The 19,647-nt window shown below is 40.0% G+C and overlaps 1 protein-coding gene across 18 annotated transcripts in view; it reads right to left on the bottom strand.

Annotated features, from left to right (window-relative positions):
* LOC126291625 (longitudinals lacking protein-like) overlaps window positions 1-19,647 on the bottom strand; it is a 293,043-nt gene that overhangs the window by 224,202 nt on the left and 49,194 nt on the right. For 2 of the 18 annotated variants that reach the window (XM_049985190.1, XM_049985191.1), the window contains exon 3: window positions 7,449-9,614. The exons of the other annotated variants lie outside the window; for them this stretch is intronic. In XM_049985190.1, the coding sequence (XP_049841147.1) occupies window positions 7,929-9,350 (1,422 nt within the window). In that variant the 5' untranslated portion in view covers window positions 9,351-9,614 and the 3' untranslated portion in view covers window positions 7,449-7,928. Of the gene's footprint in view, window positions 1-7,448; window positions 9,615-19,647 lie in introns of those variants that run through there. 18 annotated transcript variants of the gene reach the window in all.

The following is a 19,647-nucleotide window of genomic DNA, read 5'->3' as shown; positions in this document are numbered from 1 at the left end:
CCTCTCAATTTTCAGCATGTGGTCACAGCAAATGCTGTTGACCCTGCAGGGTCGGGTTGTTTTTGGATACATGCGCCATGGGTGGTTGTGCAGTTTGAAAGAGATTCCCTACCCAGTGGTGCGTCACTATTTTTCCCATTGCCATGTGCTATCCATGTGGTCAGGTGTTCTGCTGTTGCACAAGGAGAAAAATGATGTGCGTGTTCTGATTCCTCACTCTCTGTAGTGGGAAGTTGTGTCTTTATTGCATCATGGTCAGTGGGGTGTAGTTCACATAAAGCAACTCTCCCGTCGTCATTGTACTTGACAGAACATTGATGCCCAGATTGAGCAAGTGACCTCTAGTTGCGAAGTGTGTGCGGAACATCAATCAAATCCACTACAATGACTTTTTGAAAGGCCACACACATCCGGACCATGGCAACGCATCCATCCATGTCGATTTTGTGGGTCCATTCTGGAACACAGAATGGTTCTTGGTGCTAGATGCATTTGTTTAATTTCCTTGTGTTGTCTCCATGACCTCTACCATTACTGCGAATAAGGTATCTGATTCAGCTTCTATTTTGTGTGTAGAAGGTAGTCCTGAGGTTAGTGTCTCTAACAGTGGACCACAATTTACATCATTCCATCTTCAACAGTTTTGTGATGCCAAAGGCATACACCATTTGACTACTGTATCTTTTCTCTCTCGGTCTAAAGATGAAGCAAAACGGTTCATTCGAATGTTCAAAAGTCATATGGAGAAACTCCATTTCTCTAAAACACAGGATAAACTTTAAAAAAATTCTGTACTCCTAGCACTTCCTGCCACAGTACACGAAGATGCCAGCAGAATTATTACATTGCGCTGGTTTGGAGTGAAAGGGACTAAACTGCAAGGCCATCAGTCCCTTCATCTGTTAAGTGGCAAACCAGTAGTAGTATTCACACAAAGAAGGTGGAAGGCAAATCACGGAAAGCCTTAGTAACTAACACAAAAAACAGGGATAAAATCGCAGATAAAGAAGAGAGCACAGACAAGTCATTAAAAGGCCAGTCAAGACAAGGTGTTAATCCCAAGAAATTTAAAAGAGAGAGAGAGAGAGAGAGAGAGAGAGAGAAAGAGAGAGAGAGAGAGAGAGAGAGAAAGAAGGTCAAAAGGCTAGAGGACATGCTGAGCTACAGGGCGAGGAAAGGTGGGTGGGTGGGTGGGTGGGTGGGTGGGTGGGTGGGTGTGTGCGTTGATGGGTGTGTGCGTAGGTAGGTGGGGGGGGTTGGGGGTGTGGCGTTTGGGGGTGTTGGGGTGTGGGGGGTTGGGGGGCCGGAGAGGGGTGCCCTACCAACCCCACAGGTGCCCAATGGGGCCAAAAAGCTCTACCTTGTAGGGACAAATTGAAACCACCTTTGTGGGCAAAACGTAACACCAAGTCAACCAGAGGTAGCACATCAGGAAGATTAAGATGTCACCTCGAAGGAGCCAAATTAGAGCAGTCTAGGAGTAAGTGGGCCACCATCAGGAGGGCTCCGTATTGGCAGTGAGGGAGATACTCACATCTGAGAATGTGGCCGTGGTACGAGCAGGGAACTGCCATCAAATACAGCTACACTCCTACTCTCCCCATCGGCATTTTCATTCAGTCCCCCACCCTAAACGAAAAAGGTGTGTAGGGGTGTGTGTGTGTGTGTGTGTGTGTGTGTGTGTGTGTGTGTGTGGGGAGGGGGGGGGGGCAGAATGTGGTGTCGTCCAAAGGGGAAGGTGCCAAAACAAAGTTGGTACTTTACAATGCAACCACAAGAGACAATAGTCATTACCAGCCACATCAACAAATGAGCAACACCCAAAACTCTTTGCTGCGCCACTGCAACGGCTCTTATATTTACAGCCAGGTACAGTACTGCTCACCTCAGTCTGCAATCAAGTAAGATGACATCATCATCATCATCATCATCATCATCATCATCATCTAGTAAGCCAGCTGTGTGATTGATGTATTAGGCAGAACACTATGTCAAACTTAATGTTAAATGTACTCTGAGTGAGACACTTTTATCTTGTCCGTATTGTGTGACAGTTAATGTTGAGAGACAGTTTTAAATATTCATGACATTCCTGTTGACCTGGACTGTACAAAGTTAAGAAATTCTTCTTACCTACATTACAGTAAAGTGAACTAATATTTTGTGTGTTACAGTATCCACTTGGTCTCCTCCCAGAGTAAAGCAAAAAGAACACACTGTTGTACCAATGAGTGCATTTCTGTCCCGTACAACACCAATGGTATACCTTCTATATATGCACTAATATTTGTCAGCTTCTGATGAGATAATAGTGTGCTGGAGTTGGAAACCGTTCCTTTTCTGCAACATTTGAGTGAAAATACAATGTTGCACCAGAGATCTGCAAATGACTGCACACATATTGATGAGTGGTTACACTGAAAGCGAATCTACCAGATTGGTCACTTGATGTATGCAGTACTTGCTGATGAGCTTTGAGGTTAACTATCACTGTATAAGGAGTAACGACATCTTCAATTGCATTTTACCCTACTCTATCATCAGAATTAGTGTGATTAATAATTTTCCTGTGGTTTGAAACTGATTTTGGAACCAAAGAAAATCACATGGAACCTACTTACTCAGATAACCCATTTAGAGAGCATCCTCTAAATAACTTCATCTTTCTTTCTGGGCCATTTTGATCTCAGGTAAAGCAGGGCACAGAAATAAGTTCAGATTACAGAATTTCTGGAGGTACTGATGGCACCTTGCTCCCACTACCGCTCTGCATGTCAACATCATCTACACATCTATTGCGTGACGCCTCCCTTATATGAAGAGACTCCAACAGGTAACGTCACCGCTAAGCTCCTATTGTGGTATATTTAATTCACAATGATACATTCAATCCATCAAAGCTTTAACCATATCATATGCAGAATAATAATTGAATTATTCTCATAGTTGTCAATGAACAAATCCTCAAATTGTGGACTTCAGGCTAAGAGATTTATTTTATCTGCTCTTAAATGATTCCTCTAAGCACTTATTGTGCTGTCCATTAACTTTTCACTGTCCAAAAACAGACACCAAAGTAGCTCGATGTTTATTCCACCTCAAACAAACAATGTTGTTCTCATATATCCTGACTATCTTTCTTCACAAGACTTCACATTCTTTTATAAAGCTAGCTTTATTATTACAATAACGACTAAGAATGTTCAGTTTCCTTGGAGCAAAAGGGAAATAATTATCTCCAAGTTGATCATCTGTACACACTGAATTAATCTTTTTCCAAGTTCTGCAACATGGAATCTTCACTTGTTTGAACAACAGATAATCCATGGCACGATTCTCCTCCTAATAGCAAGTACAGTTGTTCCTGACTTAGTGTCTAAACCATTTTATGTCACCTCTTGACAGATGGAAACTGATGGGCAAGTGCTCTACCAACTGCTACCCGAGCATGACTCACGACCCCGTCTCTCAGGTGTACTTCTGCCAGTACCTCGTCTCCTACCTTCCAAACTTCACAGAAGTTCTCCCACGAAACTTGTGGGAATAGCACTCGTGGATGAAAGGATGATGATCTCAAGAAATGGCTTACCTACAGCCTGGGGGACTGTTTCCAGAATCTGTTTTCACTCTAAAACAGAGTGTGTGATGTCTTGGCAATATCGTTTCCTCCAGGATTTAGTCCAACAAGTTCCCCAGGGAGTACTTCTATGAAATTTGGAAGGCACAAGGTCATGTACTGGCAGAAGTAAAGCTGTGAGGACAGGTTGTGAGTCGCGCTTTGGTAGCTCTAGCAGTAGAGCAACTGCCCACAAAAGGAAAAGGTCCCGAGTCTGAGTCTTTGGCTAGCACACAATTTTTTAATTTGCCAGGTAGTTTCATATCTGTGCACACTACAAAGCGAAAATTCATTTTGGTATCTTACATTACTCCAGTTTTATCTTCAAGCCAATATATATTTCTAACACACAAGTGCAGGGTACAGCAGGGTAATTATAAAAAGAAAAATTCCATGAGAAATTATTACAAATTACGAAGCACACAGAATTGTAGGGTCATTTTACCTAAATGTCACTGTTAATTGACCCAAGTTGTAGTTTATAGAATTATCTGTTATATGATATATATGGTAAGTGCCCTTCTTTATCAACTGCATATCTGACACTATCATTCAGGAAACCAGAAATTTTCATGAACCTCAGGAACTGTGATATCAGTATGCACATACACAAAAAATGTATAATTAATTACATTGCTGAATATTACTACAAATGGAACACATGTAGATTTGCAGCGCATTATCAGTGAATTTATTTTACACACTTGTGCTAACCCCTTGCAGAAAAGTATTATAACATTATCAGTGCATTACTCAACATTAGTTACACAAGAAAACTGCTCAGTTCAACTGACATACAAGAAGATGCACCACAGACATCATGGATTTCCATAAATGTGTAATGAATGATGTTATTCTTGAATTTTGAAGCTACATTGATAGGGCAATAATTATTCACCAGAATGTTATCTTGCTATTATGTACAACAGCTACAGTTAAGAAAAGACAAAAGAAGAGGGAATAAGATTTTTTAAAATCATAAAAGTACTTTTTACCAGGGAATCAAACTATATACTGAACAGTGCAAGGAAATGAAACAGACAACTAAAAACAGTGTATTTAAAAAGGCAATTAATGCATTTCCTTAACGAACCATACTATGTTGTTGTTATATTAAGCTCATATGTACAAATACAATTTTAAATTGTAATGGGTTCAATAAATAACTCTCTCTCTCTCTCTCTCTCTCTCTCTCTCTCTCTCTCTCTCTCTCCAAAAAACCAAAGAATTCTCACATTATTAAATATACTCCTTATTGGTGTATTTTATGCACAACAAAAATACAGTGTGGTGTGCTAACTTGTCAAAAATTGAAGTAATGTTTGCTACATAACCAAAAGTTGAACAAATTTATTTTATTAATCGAAGGAAAACACGCATCACTAAATCAAAGCCTATTTTTCATGCTCCCAACCCTCTACTTCCACCTTTCCAAAGAATCAGATCACAGTAATTGTGGCAACAAAAAGACAGTAGACCAATCCCTGTGCTGACTCCACCCAATAATATAATGTCAATGTGCTTGTATTTAATTGTATTTTCGAATTTCTAATATGTGTAGCAGCATCGAGGCATAAATTTCTGTAAAGTGAAAAAGAGGGGTGGGCAACATGATGTCACAAACAGGAGGAAAAACTGAAGGAGTGTACTGGACTACATGGAGAACTTTAAGAAACACCACGAAAAATTGGTAAATGGAGAGGAGGCGGGAACTGAGAGGGTTAATCTCTAAGATTCGTGAGAAGAGCATGAGAAAATACATCAAGAAAGTCTGATAAAGTACTGAGAGGCTGTGAGGAAACATCTGTAAATGCAGGAAGAAAAAGTTCCACAATGGATTTCCACTCTACAGCACGGAGCGTGCTGATCTGAACCTTCACGGCAGATTAAACTGCCACGAATCTGGGAAGTCTTCATGGTAAGAAATGAAGTAACGATAGGAGTCAAGCAGAGAGCATTTCGTGATCTGTACTCAGATAGCTCATTCGGTAGTGCACGTGCCAGTGAGAGGAAGAGGTCTCAAGTTCAAGCCCTGGTCCGGTACAATAAACAGGTCTAATCTGGCAGGACAATTTGCTCGAGTGCATTTGCAAGATGAAATTATGAGTAATGTAGTACGAGTTGACTTTATACATATTTCGAAAGTAGTTGTATATACGAGTCTTAGCAAATGTTCGATTTTATTAAAATACCACATTACTCCTGCTTTTATTTTATGCAACAGGTCACGTTAACACTATGGAGACTGGCCCACTCAGAAGAATGTCAGGTCTGGAAAACTGGCCATTTATACCATTATTTAAAGTGTTACTGGTACATACATAATTGATATACCTTCAAGACCAATACATACAAAAAATGCCACACTTCAAGATTTATTGTTCATATTTCCTTTATTTCTTTGATAGATTACAAATTGCTTGAGCAACTTCATCCTCTTGAGCTTCCAAAATTTCTCGTTCATTCAGCAAATGTGATATATTTCTAGCAGAATTACAGTGAAATTCAAAACCTCATGAAATTAAGTTATTGCCATTAGTTTGGCTCAGAAATCTGCAAGAGCAGCTGTTACATTAGCTAATATTTATTTCTAAATATTTCAATAAATTGACAGAAGGCAGCACCTGCCAAGGAATAGGTAGCAAGACGTCTGTATACTGCCCTCATATGAAGTGAGTCCAGTTTTCGAGTGGCAGGTGCCTAACTCGCAAAGTTGTGGCTTGTGATATACTCAGGTTCGGTGTTTTGAACACAGCATTCTCGCCTCAGCTACATTTGCACTTCATCTTCAACATGTTGATCCAGCATACATCATTTATCTATATTGGAGGTCCACAAGAACATAATTTGTGGACCCCATCTCGCTGTTTCTAGTGTTGTCCCACGTGAAAACAAGGGAAATTGGCTAAAATCAAATCCAGGCTGGCAAGCACACTGGCCCCCGTCATTAATCCACAATCAGTTTTATGTGGTACATCTATTATAAACTGCTCCACACATCCTGAGGTGATTTATAGCTGTCTCCATTATATCTGTCCCCAGTGTTCATCGCCAATAGTGTAGCCAGACATAAAAAGTTTGTTTATCTGTTTACTTGAAATACAGGACTCTTGTTAAAATAAAATATCACTTGTATTTTATTTTTGGTATAATGACCACAACGTTAAGGTTTTCACAATACATTATTTCTGAAAAAATCTTTAAAATACTGTAGGGTTCTCTAAAACTGAAATTTAGGCATATGTCAACATACTGTGAAATAAATAGTAATAAAGCAGAATGAGATTTTCACTCTGCAGTGGAGTGTGCGCTGATATGAAACTTACTGGCAGATTAAAACTATGTGCCCGACCGAGACTCGAACTCGGGACCTTTGCCTTTCGCAGGTAAGGTAGGAGACGGATACTGGCAGAAGTAAAGCTGTGAGTACCGGACGTGAGTCGTGCTTCGGTAGCTCAGTTGGTAGAGTACTTGCCCGCGAAAGGCAAAGGTCCCGAGTTCGAGTCTCAGTCGGGCACACAGTTTTAATCTGCCAGGAAGTTTCAGTAATAAAGCAGCTAATCACACAGTGCAACACATACAAATACAAACTGAGATCATTATCTTTCACAACACTGATAGATGCATACACAGCACGATGAGTCCTGTTCGGACATTCACGAGGGATATGCTGAGAGAGACCACAATGAAACAAGGAAGATAAGGAGGATTATGAACATGACTATTGAGTGATGAACACTGTTACAAGTGGGAAAGTTGGAGAAGTTTAAGGAGGAAATGAGAAGAAACAGAGTGGACAGTCAGAATTAATCTGGAGGAATATGTCAAGAAATTATAGGTGTTGGTATAATTATCAGCTGGTACTTCAAGGGGATATTACAACTGTTAGAATTCTGTAATACATTCATATCAACAATTCTTGATGTGCACTCACATAATTAAGGTCTTCACTGCACAAACAATTTTCTGTTCATGACAAACAACATAACTGATGACAATAGGTGACCTTCACTGACGCAATTACTACATCACATCACATCACATCACAAGTCATCTGTTTCGCAAAGCAAACCAGGACTTCAATGACATTGACATTGACATTGCCAAATTTCCACATAAATTTAAAATATACTCATACCAACTACAATTTACACAAGTATAATTTCTGCCCACACAGTGCAAAGTAATCACTGCTTCATGCAACTTACACAACATACTTCCACGGATGACACAAATCCCTCACAAAAAGTCCTCACTAAAGACTAGGAAGTCACTTGACACCATTTGCCCCTTTCTTTGTGTTAGGCTCTTATTACACATCCCCTCCAAAAAGAGCATATTTTTTCTGCAGCTGGCAACGAAGAGAAGCCATATGTTTTTTTAAATGATCACTCCTAGCACAGCGATAATTGCAGCGAGGACACTGAAACTGCGGTTCTTTGCCACACTGAAACTTCGCATGTCTCCACAGCCCTGATTGATGCTGGTAAGACTTCCCACAAGAATGACAAATAAACCGATTACGTAATACTATCTGAGATGCTGACAGAGACACGTTACTCAAATCAACACTGCCAAACGGTGAACACGTATTATTAACTTCCTGAGCGCAAAAAATCTCTTCGTATGTAAGATCTTCACTCGGTCTCGTGACTTCCCCAATGTCAACTTCAACACTGTTACAAACATCACGATAATCACCGGCACCAGCATAATCATCATCCTCATCGAGAGTAAGGTCTTCTACAATTTCCACATTAGTCTCAAGGGCCTCTGCTTTTGTTTCTAGAGATACCTCTACCTGGTGTGCACTCAGACTTTCTGACGTTTCATCAGGTAATACTGCTTCCGGTATCAGAAACCGTTCATTTTTCGCAATGGTCATTTCCCCACTAGAGTTTTTCAACTCACTACATGAAGACTGATGAGGAATCAGAGTGTATGGTGACGAACATACAGTGGTGTTGCTTACAGGCAGCAAGGTTTTTAGCACCTGAGATGAGCTGGCAACTGGTCCACCAGTTGAGTTAGGGGTTGTGGCCAGTAATTGCTTTTGAGATGGAAGTTTATCCACACTATCAACATCAGGGGTAATGACTTCAAACGCATTTTGAGCTGTTCTCTCATCAGCACCAGTGTGATTGATATTTTTTCTGGCCTTTTGAACAGCTTTAGAAATGGAGTCCACTTCCACAGAACCTCCTCCTTGGGACGACACACATGGAGGGCTTTCTCTAAATGACTGCATGTGTTCTCCTCGCTCATTCTGAACCGAGGTAAAGCATGACACAGATGCAGGTTGCGATGAGTGTGATCCTGGAGACACTGATCTTGCATTTCTTTCACTTCTTTTCTGCATGTCGACATTGTTCACACACCCACTGCCAGACAGTCCCCTTACCCGAAGGGAATCCGAGAGTTTAAGAATATCACTAAGCTGCTCTTGCGGAACATTTAGTTCACCACGGTACATAAAGTCCAGCAAAGCCTTAAGCACATTGTATTTTACATCATGCAGAATAATAATTGGGTGCTTTTCACAGTTTTCAGAGAACAGTTCATCAAAATATGGACTACAGGCCGAGAGAATTATCTTATGTGCTCTTAAATGATGCCCCTCAGCACTGACTGTGCAGTCTGTTAACTTCTCACTGTCCAACAGACCATCAAAAACAGACACCAAAGTAGCTTGATGTTTACTCCACCTCAAATAAACATTGTTGCTCTCATGCATCCTGCCTAGCTGTCTTCACAAGACCTCAAACTCATGTACAAAGCTGGTCGAGCTACTTCAGTGATATAATTTACTAGAAAAATTCAGTTTCCTTGGAACAAACGGGAAATAATTATCTCCAAGTTGATCATCTTCAAGCAGTGAAGTAATCCAGGTCTGCACAGCGGAATCTTCACTCGTTTTTGAGTAACAGATAATCCGTGGTAAAGAATCTCCTCCAAATTGCAGACAGAGTTGTTGTTCCAGAAATTCTGAGCGCCTGACCTAGTGTGTAAACAATCTTATGTTAATCCAGATATCTTCAAGAAGAAAAAGTTATACAAATATTTACAATGTATGAGTGTAGGGTACAATGTCCATTAAGACGATTGACCAGAAATGATGAGAAATTAAGAAGAATTTAGATTCATTTCACGCAAATGTTGTTGAGAACTGACCCACATACAGATACAGGATGACTGCTGTAGAATTTTTTAGCACATATGTTTAAATTCCATTTTAATGTCAGTATTTAGTTTGGCACAATGTGTTGGCAGAACATTGCCACAATCAGGTGCCTTCCTACTACATAGAGATTACTTTGTTTGATTATATTTGGTGTAACCAGTTAGGGTTTTGTTGTCAATGGGTGTGACAAAGTTGGGTAACAAATTTTCACTGATTCTGCCCCGAAAATTTACTGCACTCCAATACATTTTGTGCATTCATCTATCTTATACTAAGTGAAATAAACTTCAACTTACACATTCTTTTTTGGAACAGAGCAATACACAAAACAAAAAATACCACTTACTGGAATTAGCATAGAAATAACACTTTAATACACACATTACTATACTTTAATCATTTCATTTACATTATGATACATGTAAATAAAGAGGATTTTTCTTACAGAAATCACAGGAAAATACACAAGAGATTCATAATGATTTTATTCATTAAAACAAAAAATAAAAAAAGGGGGCTCGTGAATTTACCAAGCATTTATATTGTTAATGAAACAGGTATTCCACTATAGGGAATCTTTAGGATGAAGTCTTCAAAGCTGCTTTGTAATTCATAATTCAGCAATTTATTTCCACTTTTGTGCCGTTTTTATGAAGAATTTGAGTTCCTTGAATCAATATATTTTATATGTATCATGGTTTACAATACTGTTACAGTATAGCAAAGGGCAGAATTCAACAGCTTCCAATTTCTGAACTTTAAGCTTTCATTTTCTTTCACTTTCATTCTCAAAATCAGTGTACAAATAACCTGTAGATGATTTTAACTAATGGTGGACCCAAACTGCAGACACTCTGAAGAAAACCAAACCAGCTATTTCAGAAGCTTGTCAGTGCCGTAACTTGTGTGGCTGTCAGCTGCCATTTTGCAACATAATCTATTCCTCCAAAATAAATTTTTAAACAATCACAGTTAGGCAAAAGGTGGCAAAGTGTGCAAATATCTACTTTACCCAACTGGCAGAAATCACTTGACAGTGTACGAGCCCTATCTGGAAAGGAGTGATGCAATGATATTTTCAGGAAAGAATTAAATTGTTCATCTACCATCTCTCTCTTTGGTCAGTGGCTGTGCCGGCAGTAGCACAGCTACTGGCAAGGTCGTCAAAACTGGGGTGGTTTTGACAGAGGAACCAGACAAATTGTGTCCCACAACATAGGAGGGCTCTAGAGGCATGGTGAAACCAGCTTCCCTAAAAGGGTAAACCTGATACAAATCCTGGTACTTCAGACTAGGTGCTGGTCACTGGTTCAATAACCCCATACAATAAAAAATGCCAATCACGAAAATTCAACAGAAGCCTTGGGTACTGGATGGAAAGTAAATATCACAACCCTTACAAAGAAAAAGAATGAAGGAATTGAAAATAGCAACTGGAATCTGAGGGCAACACTTCAGCCTGGAAAAAGGAAATAATTAGGCAATGAACTCTTAAAATTTAATTATAATGATGTAGGGCTACTGGAAATAAGATGGAGAGGAAATGGACAGACTGACGAACAAGAGTACTCATTTATACATAGTGGGCAAGAGGAAAGCACAGGCCAATTTGGAACAATGTTTGAAATAAGCAAGGAAGCTAGGGAAATCTTATTAGAATTTGAATCCATTAATGAAAGAATGTGCAGACTTAGAATAGGAGAGAAATTTAGGAACATATCAATAGCAAATCCACATACACCAACAGAGGAAAAGGAGGATATAGTGTAAGAACAGTTCTACGGAGATACTGAAAATACATAATTATGATTTAATGTTAGTTGTAGAAAATTTTAACATAAAAATTGCGAGGACCGAGTATAAACATAAATGCCGACTCCAACCTGATTAATGATCAGGTCACTATGGAAAATGACTGTTCTGGGAACAGTTGGAAACTTATTGCTAGGAAAAGGTGTAAGGTTTGACTCATGGGGAACAAAGGGGTTCCTAAAATCTTGCCAATATGTAGCAACCATTAACATAATACTGTAGGAGTGCGATGATTATAACATTGAACATACAGAACTTTCTCCATGGTATGTTAGTTTAGATGCATGTACATAGTTAATAACAGCAATTCAGAATATTGGTTTTATTGTATTTATAATTAAATATCTGAAGTGACACAGAGACTAGTACTCTCTACATCTGTAATAGAATGCCAAGTTGCACCAACTATCCATCTTGCTGATATTTGCCACCATTTATGAACTATTCCGTGAATGAGAGGATCAACATACCCGTCATGATGTTTAAATAAAGAGAAAAACAGTACGAAAGATTAAAATATTTAAATCAAATCAATTCCAATAGTTGCAGCATGCAGCATGTGCCTCCTTGTGTCTTCTAAATACATTTAAAAAATGTTTTACCCATCTGATGTTACATATGTGTTTTAAAGAATAACAAACCAACTGACTCACAAGGAGTTAACCTGTAATTTTTTTATATTTTCTGTGTTTACTGGCAAATGTGGAAATAAGTCGGACAGCAACGTAAATAATTTTACTTATATTTTATTTTATGTAATTCCTATGGTAAATTTGAAGTTTTTTTACTGGAGACCATAACTGCTTTCCGTAAGTGTGATATATTACGTAGTTCATATACAGGGTGCCATACAGCCAACTGTGTGTTCCCTACATAGCCTCCCACCATTATACAGTAGTATTCAAAGAACTGTGACTGATGCCCGAACAACAGGGAACTGACATGCATTGAGACTAGAAAATAGTGGTATGTAATCTAATGTATAAGCCATTAAGGTTATGCATCGAGTATTTATAGTATCGCCTGACCACGTACACTCATGCTCATAAATTAAGGATAATGCTTATACATGGTAAAACAACGCTCTAGTGGGCGGTTTGCGGGTTTAAATCACCTCGGAGTACAACCGTGCAGTGCATTTGACATGCAGTCGTCGCACAGTGGCACTGGCAGCAGTCCACATACGCAGAGGTGTGACGGTGCATGTCACAGTACGGAGCAGCGAGTAAGTGCACAGACTTCTTCAGATGTGCTAATGGTGACCGTGTGTTGAAAATGGCTCAAAGAACACATATTGATGACGTTATGAGGGGTAGAATACTAGGGCAACTGGAGGCTGGGCAAACACAGCAGGTTATACCACAGGCCCTCCGTGCTCCACTAAGTGTGATCTCAAGATTATGGAAACAACTCCAGCAGACAGGAAACGTGTGCAGGCGCTACAGTACGGAACGTCCACAGTGTACAACACCATAAGAAGACCGATATCTCACCCATCAGTTCCTGAAGACGGCCACGGAGTACTGCAAGTAGTCTTGCTCGGGACCTTACCGCAGCCACTGGAACAGTTGTCTCCAGACGACTGAACAAACATGGTTTATTCGCCCAGAGACCTGCAAGGTGCAGTCCACTGACCCCTGGTCACAAGAGAGCCCGTTAAGCCTGGTGTCAAGAACACAGTACATGGTGATTGGAACAATGGTCCCAGATTATGTTCTTGGACGAGTCCAGGTATAGTCTGATCAGTGATTCTCGTCGAGTTTTCATTTGGCGTGATCCAGGAACCAGATACCAACCCATTAAGTCCTTGAAAGGGACCTGTATGGAGGTCGTGGTTTGATAGTGTGGGGTGGTATTATGATTAGTGCATGTCTTTGACAGAAGAACTGTAACAGGTCAGGTGTATCGGAACATCTTTTTGCACATGTATGTCCGCCTTTTCAGGGATGCAGTGGGTCCCCCACCTTCCTGCTGATGGATGACAATGCACGGCCCCACTGAGCTGCCATCGTGGAGGAGTACCTTGAAATAAAAGATATCAGGTGAATGGAGTGGCCTGCCTGTTCTCCAGACCTAAACCCCATCGTGCACGTCTGGGATGCTTTCAGTCGATGTATCACTGAACTTCTCCAAACCCCTATGGCACTTCAGTAGCGCCGAGATGCACTGGTGCAAGAATGGGAGGCTATACCCCCGCAGCTGCTCGACCACCCGATCCAGAGTATGCCAACCCGTTGTGCAGCCTGTGTACATGTGCGTGGTGATCTTATCCCATACTGATGTTGGGGTACATGCGCAGGAAACAGTAGCGTTTTGTACCACATGTGTTTCGGGACGGTTTTCTCAACTTATCACCAATACCGTGGACTTAAGTGTCTGTGTCATGTGTGTTCCCTACGTGCCTATGCTATTAGCGCCAGTTTTGTGTGGTGCCACGTTGTAGCCAAAATCTGGGTTTGCAAAATAAAACCTGCAAAAAAGAATGACCAATTGCTATGCTCTATCATTTGCGTAACATAAACAGAGACTCTCCGGAAAATACTCATTGCACAAAGAAAAGAACAAGAATGGAAATATACTATGCCAATTTGCAGCAGGGAGTAATATTATAATTGAGTGTACATACTTCCCACATATAAGGATTCATCCTGGTACATGGAAGTCGGCAGTCAGTGGAATAGCCAACCATATTAACCTTATTTTAGCAAATGCCCACCACTCCACTGTGCCTATAGAGGCACAAAGCCACACAGGATCAAATTATGACTCAGATCACTATATGATAAAATCAGTCTCAAGAGAGAAACTGTCGATAGTGAATTACCAGATACCACATGACCTACTGCCATTGACAGCAATCTCGTGAATGTGGTAAACAAAAGAATTCCACATTCCTGAACTTATCACGTTCACAATGTTTTACTGTCTGGTATGACAATCTATATCAGTGGGTAAGTGACCAGAAAATTTAGTTGTAGCATTAGTCACTCTTTCTGTGCCGACCTTAATGTGGAGTAATGAATGTCACTCTTCCTTCTTCTATTGTAATTATGAACGAGGGTCACCCAGAAAGTGATGCACCACCTTTTTTTTCTTCAACAATTCTTTATTGAACATAATAAGACTTACACACATGAAATAATGGTGTTTTATCTACACACCCTACTTTCCCACGTAATCTCCATCCCATTTTGCGGCCTTCCTCCAGAACAAAACAAGGGCATGTGTGCCCTGTCGGTACCAATTCTTTTCCTGGTGGCGGAGCCAGTGCTTCACTGTGTGAATCACCATCTCATCGTCCTCAAAATGTCTTCCACAAATGGAATCCTTTAATGGCCCAAACAATCGGAAGTCCGAGGGGGCTGGGTCAAGGCTGTAAGGTGGATGGGGTAACACTGTCCAATCCCGTTTTGCGATGTGTTCAGTAGTCCTCAGACTTGTGTGGGGCCAAGCTTTATCATGTTGCAGCAGAATATCTCGTGGGTTGCTGTAACACCAAAGTCGCCGGAAGCGCGTCTTGCGTTTTGTTAACATGTTGAAATATGCTTCTGAATTAATGGTACTACCTCTTGAGCATCACATCAATGAAAATCACACCTTAACAGTCCCAGGACACGGTGATCAAGACCTTACCAGTGGAAGCAGTTGCTTCGAATTTTTTCTTCTGTGGGGAGTAGGAATGGCACCATTCCATCACCTGTCACAATCAGGAACAAAAATGCGTCCCCCCTCAGCTTCAAAACGTTGCAACAAATCAAGACAAATGTCTTTTCTGTGGGTTTTGTGATCCACCGTCAAAGGCACAGTGCGACCCATCCTGCACACACTTTTGAATATCCAAGAGTGTGGATAATTGCATCCGCACTTCTGTTGCTGGTTGACAGATGCAGCACCAACTGCTGAGTCATAATGCGTCTATCCTCACAAATGACATCAGCTTGCTGCGACATGTCAGGTGTGACAGCCATGGACAGCCTCACCGATTGCTGCAAATTGTGGAGCTCCACAAACTGCCTTCTGATGACCTCACCCTTCATGCCCAGTGACTAACTGTACTTCTGTCGACAGCAGATTCTCCGTAGACTTTGTACAAGTATCTGTGAATATTCCCCACAGTTTTTTTCTCTACAATGAGAGATTCAATGACGGCACGTTGCTTGTAACGCACATCACTTACAAATGCAACTTTGAAACTGTCCTGCAAGTATGCTATCTGTCGGAAGTGACATAAATTTGGCACGCTCACTCATGAAACTTCAAATAATACATACATATCGTTTCATTTCGTAGCATCGTTTTTGGTTGAGGAAAAAAAAATGTGGTGCATTACTTTCTGGGCAGCCCCTGTACATTATTGTTCCTTTGAACTGTAGTGGATTATTTACAACAAACTTCATGAGAGAATAAATATACTGTGAAGCAATAGTCAGAATGCCCAACCCCTCAAACAGATGATTGTTGGTAAGCCCTACATACTATTCTTACAGCCCAGTTTTAAGCTTTGTTACCCCAGTATGTTTTCCCATATGACATTGTTGAATGAAAATAGACAAAATACACCAACTTATTAATTTGTCTCTCCCCAAAATTTGCTGATTCGAAGTGCAAATATGGCTCAACTGATTTACTTCATGGGTTCTAAAATGGTCTTTTTCCAGTTTAAATTCCCATCAATATGGACAACTAAGCACTTTGAAATTCGTATTTATTATTTCCTCAAATGTTTTACACTCACCACTGATGTGGTATCCCTAGTTGTGCAGAACTGAATATGTTGCGTGTCTATAAAATTGAGGGCAAAACCATTCCAGAAAACCAGTCAATCATGCTTTTTAAAACATTGTTTACCATTTGTATGTTTCCTAAGATATGCTTGGACTGATAAACAATACTAGTGTCATCTGCAAAAAGAACTAATTCCACCTGTTATATATTAGATGGAAAACTGCTTACATATATGACGAACAGCATAGGACCCAAGACTGAGCCTTGGGGGAACACCCTATGCGATTTCTCCCCAGTCAGAATAACAGTATAAGTTTCTGTACTGTTCTGGCTACATACAATATCACGCATTGGTTGGCTACGCCATCAATCCTATAAAATTTCAATTTATCTAGGAGAAAACTGTGATTCATACAGTCAAATGCTTTAGACAGGTTGAGGAAAATACCAACTGGCACTACTTTATTACTTAATGCTTGTAAAATTTGGTTAACAAACATGTAAACGATTTTCTCAAGAGAGCAACTCTTCTGAAACCCAGTTGCCAAGGTGAGATACTATACTAGAATCACCTCAAAAATTTTGGAACATGATGGGAACAATCAAGAGTTCTGTAGGCAACTTCAAACATTTTTCCATGATGGTACTGATTGTCTTGTCTCACAGTGGGATAAACTTATTAACAGTTTACTTACTTTTTCCATTTGTCTACTTTTTATTTGGCTGCCCCTTATATAGCATCAAAGGAACAAAAAAATTGTATGGTATGAGGTCAGGTGAGCATGGAGGCCAGTGGGACAACTATGACCAATCCAATGGTCAGGTATATCAACATTCAACCAATCTCATACAGAGATATTCCAATGGGGAGGGGCTCCATCCTGTTGCCAAATGAAGTTCTCAGGTTCACCTTCTAAACAGGAAGAGAGACTTTCTTTTAACATATCCAGATATGCCACCCAAGTTACGGTAGCTTCAGTGAAAAAAAACACACTCTTCATAAGGAGACACAGTGCAGAAAATATTTAATTTTAGGAAACCTCTTTGACAATGTATACCATCAGATATGAACAAACTGGTATGGATACATGTTTAAATATATTCTTAAAACCTTCCACACTGTTGTCTTTGCCACAGGAAGTCCAAGACTTGTTTTCCAAACAGATTTCTTAGGACTGAAGAGAAAATGTCAACATCCTCTTCAGACACTTTTGGTCGTCCCACACTTTTCCCTTTACACCCACAAAACCAGCCATTCCAAATTGACTATACCCTCAGCAGATGTTTTCGCAACATGGGGGATCACAAATTTTGAACAAATGAGCTTTGAATTAAAATTACAGATTAACTTTAAGCAAGTTGTAGAATGTTTTACACTCAAAAGTGGCCATTTTGCATATGCGGCACTGCAAATAGAAGCTTAACAAAGCTGTACTAATGCAGGCACTTATATAAGACTGTTTGATTTACTGTATTGTGACCTTGAACCAACACACTACAATGCTTACAGTTGGTACTCTTATATTTTATAAATGGGACATTCTTTTATGGTCACCCTGAATTATGGAAACTATGAGGGATGCAACTAGACCAACAGGATCAATCAGATAACCAAATGACAGTGAAAAACAACACATTCTTTTTGGGAATACTGAATTACATTCTGCTCACACGTATGATAAAAAAAACTTAAGAAAAAATCTGTCACAAAACTACTGTTCCTAAAGAAAGTTTTATGAGTCTGTTCACCTTTTATCACTCTGGTACTACACAGATATTTTATGGTTGATTAATTCTTGGTACTGTCATAATAATCAACTAGTAATTCAAGGTGATATTCCAGCTGTCACGTTTATGGAAGGTTTTCAACATTACTTGATTTGCACTAATATAGCTAAGGTCTTCATCACAAGAAAAATATTCTGTTTACAATGAAGTGTATAACCGATCACAACACAACACCATTACTGACATAATTACTTCATTTAATATGAAATAATCTCTCTTTCAAGAAAAATTACTTCACATGCAATGAGATTACTAAGCTTCGTCACAAATTTAAAATATGCTCACAGCAAACACAATTTACACAAGAATGAATTTGGAGCCACACATCAACTTACACATATACATTGCCACTAAAGGGTCACACAAATAAATCCTCACTAATGATAAAGAACTCACTTGACTACACTCAATCCTTTTTTTGTTAGGTCCATATCATCACACATTCCCTTCAAAAAGTGCACACTTCTCCTGCATCATACAACGGCGAGTAGCCATGTGCACTTTCAAATTATCCTTTCTAGCACACCGATAATTGCAGCGGGGACACTGAAACTGTGGGTCTTTACCACACTGATGCTTCATGTGTCTCCACAGCCCTTGTGGATGCCGGTAAGACTTCCCACAAGAATGACAACTATACCTTTTACGTAATACTGTCTGTGGTGTTGTCAAAGACATGTTTCTCATATAATCACTGCCAAATGCTGCATGCATATTGTTAACCCCTTGAGTACAAAAATTCTCTTTGTATGTAAGGCTTTCACTCATACTCCTAACTTCCCTAATGTCAATTTCAGCACTGTTACAAACATCACTATAATCATCGGCACTAGGATAATCGTCGTAGTCATCGAAAGTAAGGTCTTCTACAATTTCCGTGTGATTCTCGAGGACCTCAGGTTCAGTTTCTAGTGATACATCTTCCTTGTGTACACTCAGGCTTGCTGACTTTTTGTCAGGTAATACCACTTCAGGTATCAAAAATCGTTCATTTTTTACAATGGTCATTTCCCCACTGTCACTCTGCAACTCACTACATGCAGACTGATGAAGGACTGGGGTGTATGACAATGAACATACAGTGGTGTGGCTACCAGACAGCAAGGTCTTTAGCATCTGAGTTGAGCTGTCACCTGGTCTACCAGTTGAGTTAGGTGTTGTGGCCAGTACTTGCTTTTGATGCACACTATGAAGATCAGGAGTAATAACTTCAAATGCATTTTGACCTGTTCCCTTATCAGAATCAGAGTAACTGATATTTTTTCTGGACTTTCGAGAAACTGGGTCTACTCCCACAGAACCTCCTCCCTGAGACAACACACACAGATGCCTGTCTCTAATTGACTGCATGTTTTCTTCTGGCTCATTCTGGCCTGAGGTAAAGCACGACACAGAAGCAGGCTGGGTTGGGAGAGTTTCTAGAGATACTGATCGAACATTTCTTCCACTGCCTTTCTGTGTGTTGGCGTCATCCACACATCCACTGCCAGACAGTCCCCTAACCTGAAGGGACTCTGATAGCTTA

Source organism: Schistocerca gregaria, chromosome 9 (assembly GCF_023897955.1).
Source record: "Schistocerca gregaria isolate iqSchGreg1 chromosome 9, iqSchGreg1.2, whole genome shotgun sequence".
Lineage (NCBI taxonomy): Eukaryota > Metazoa > Arthropoda > Insecta > Orthoptera > Acrididae > Schistocerca > Schistocerca gregaria.
This window is presented reverse-complemented; position numbering and strand designations above follow the sequence as displayed.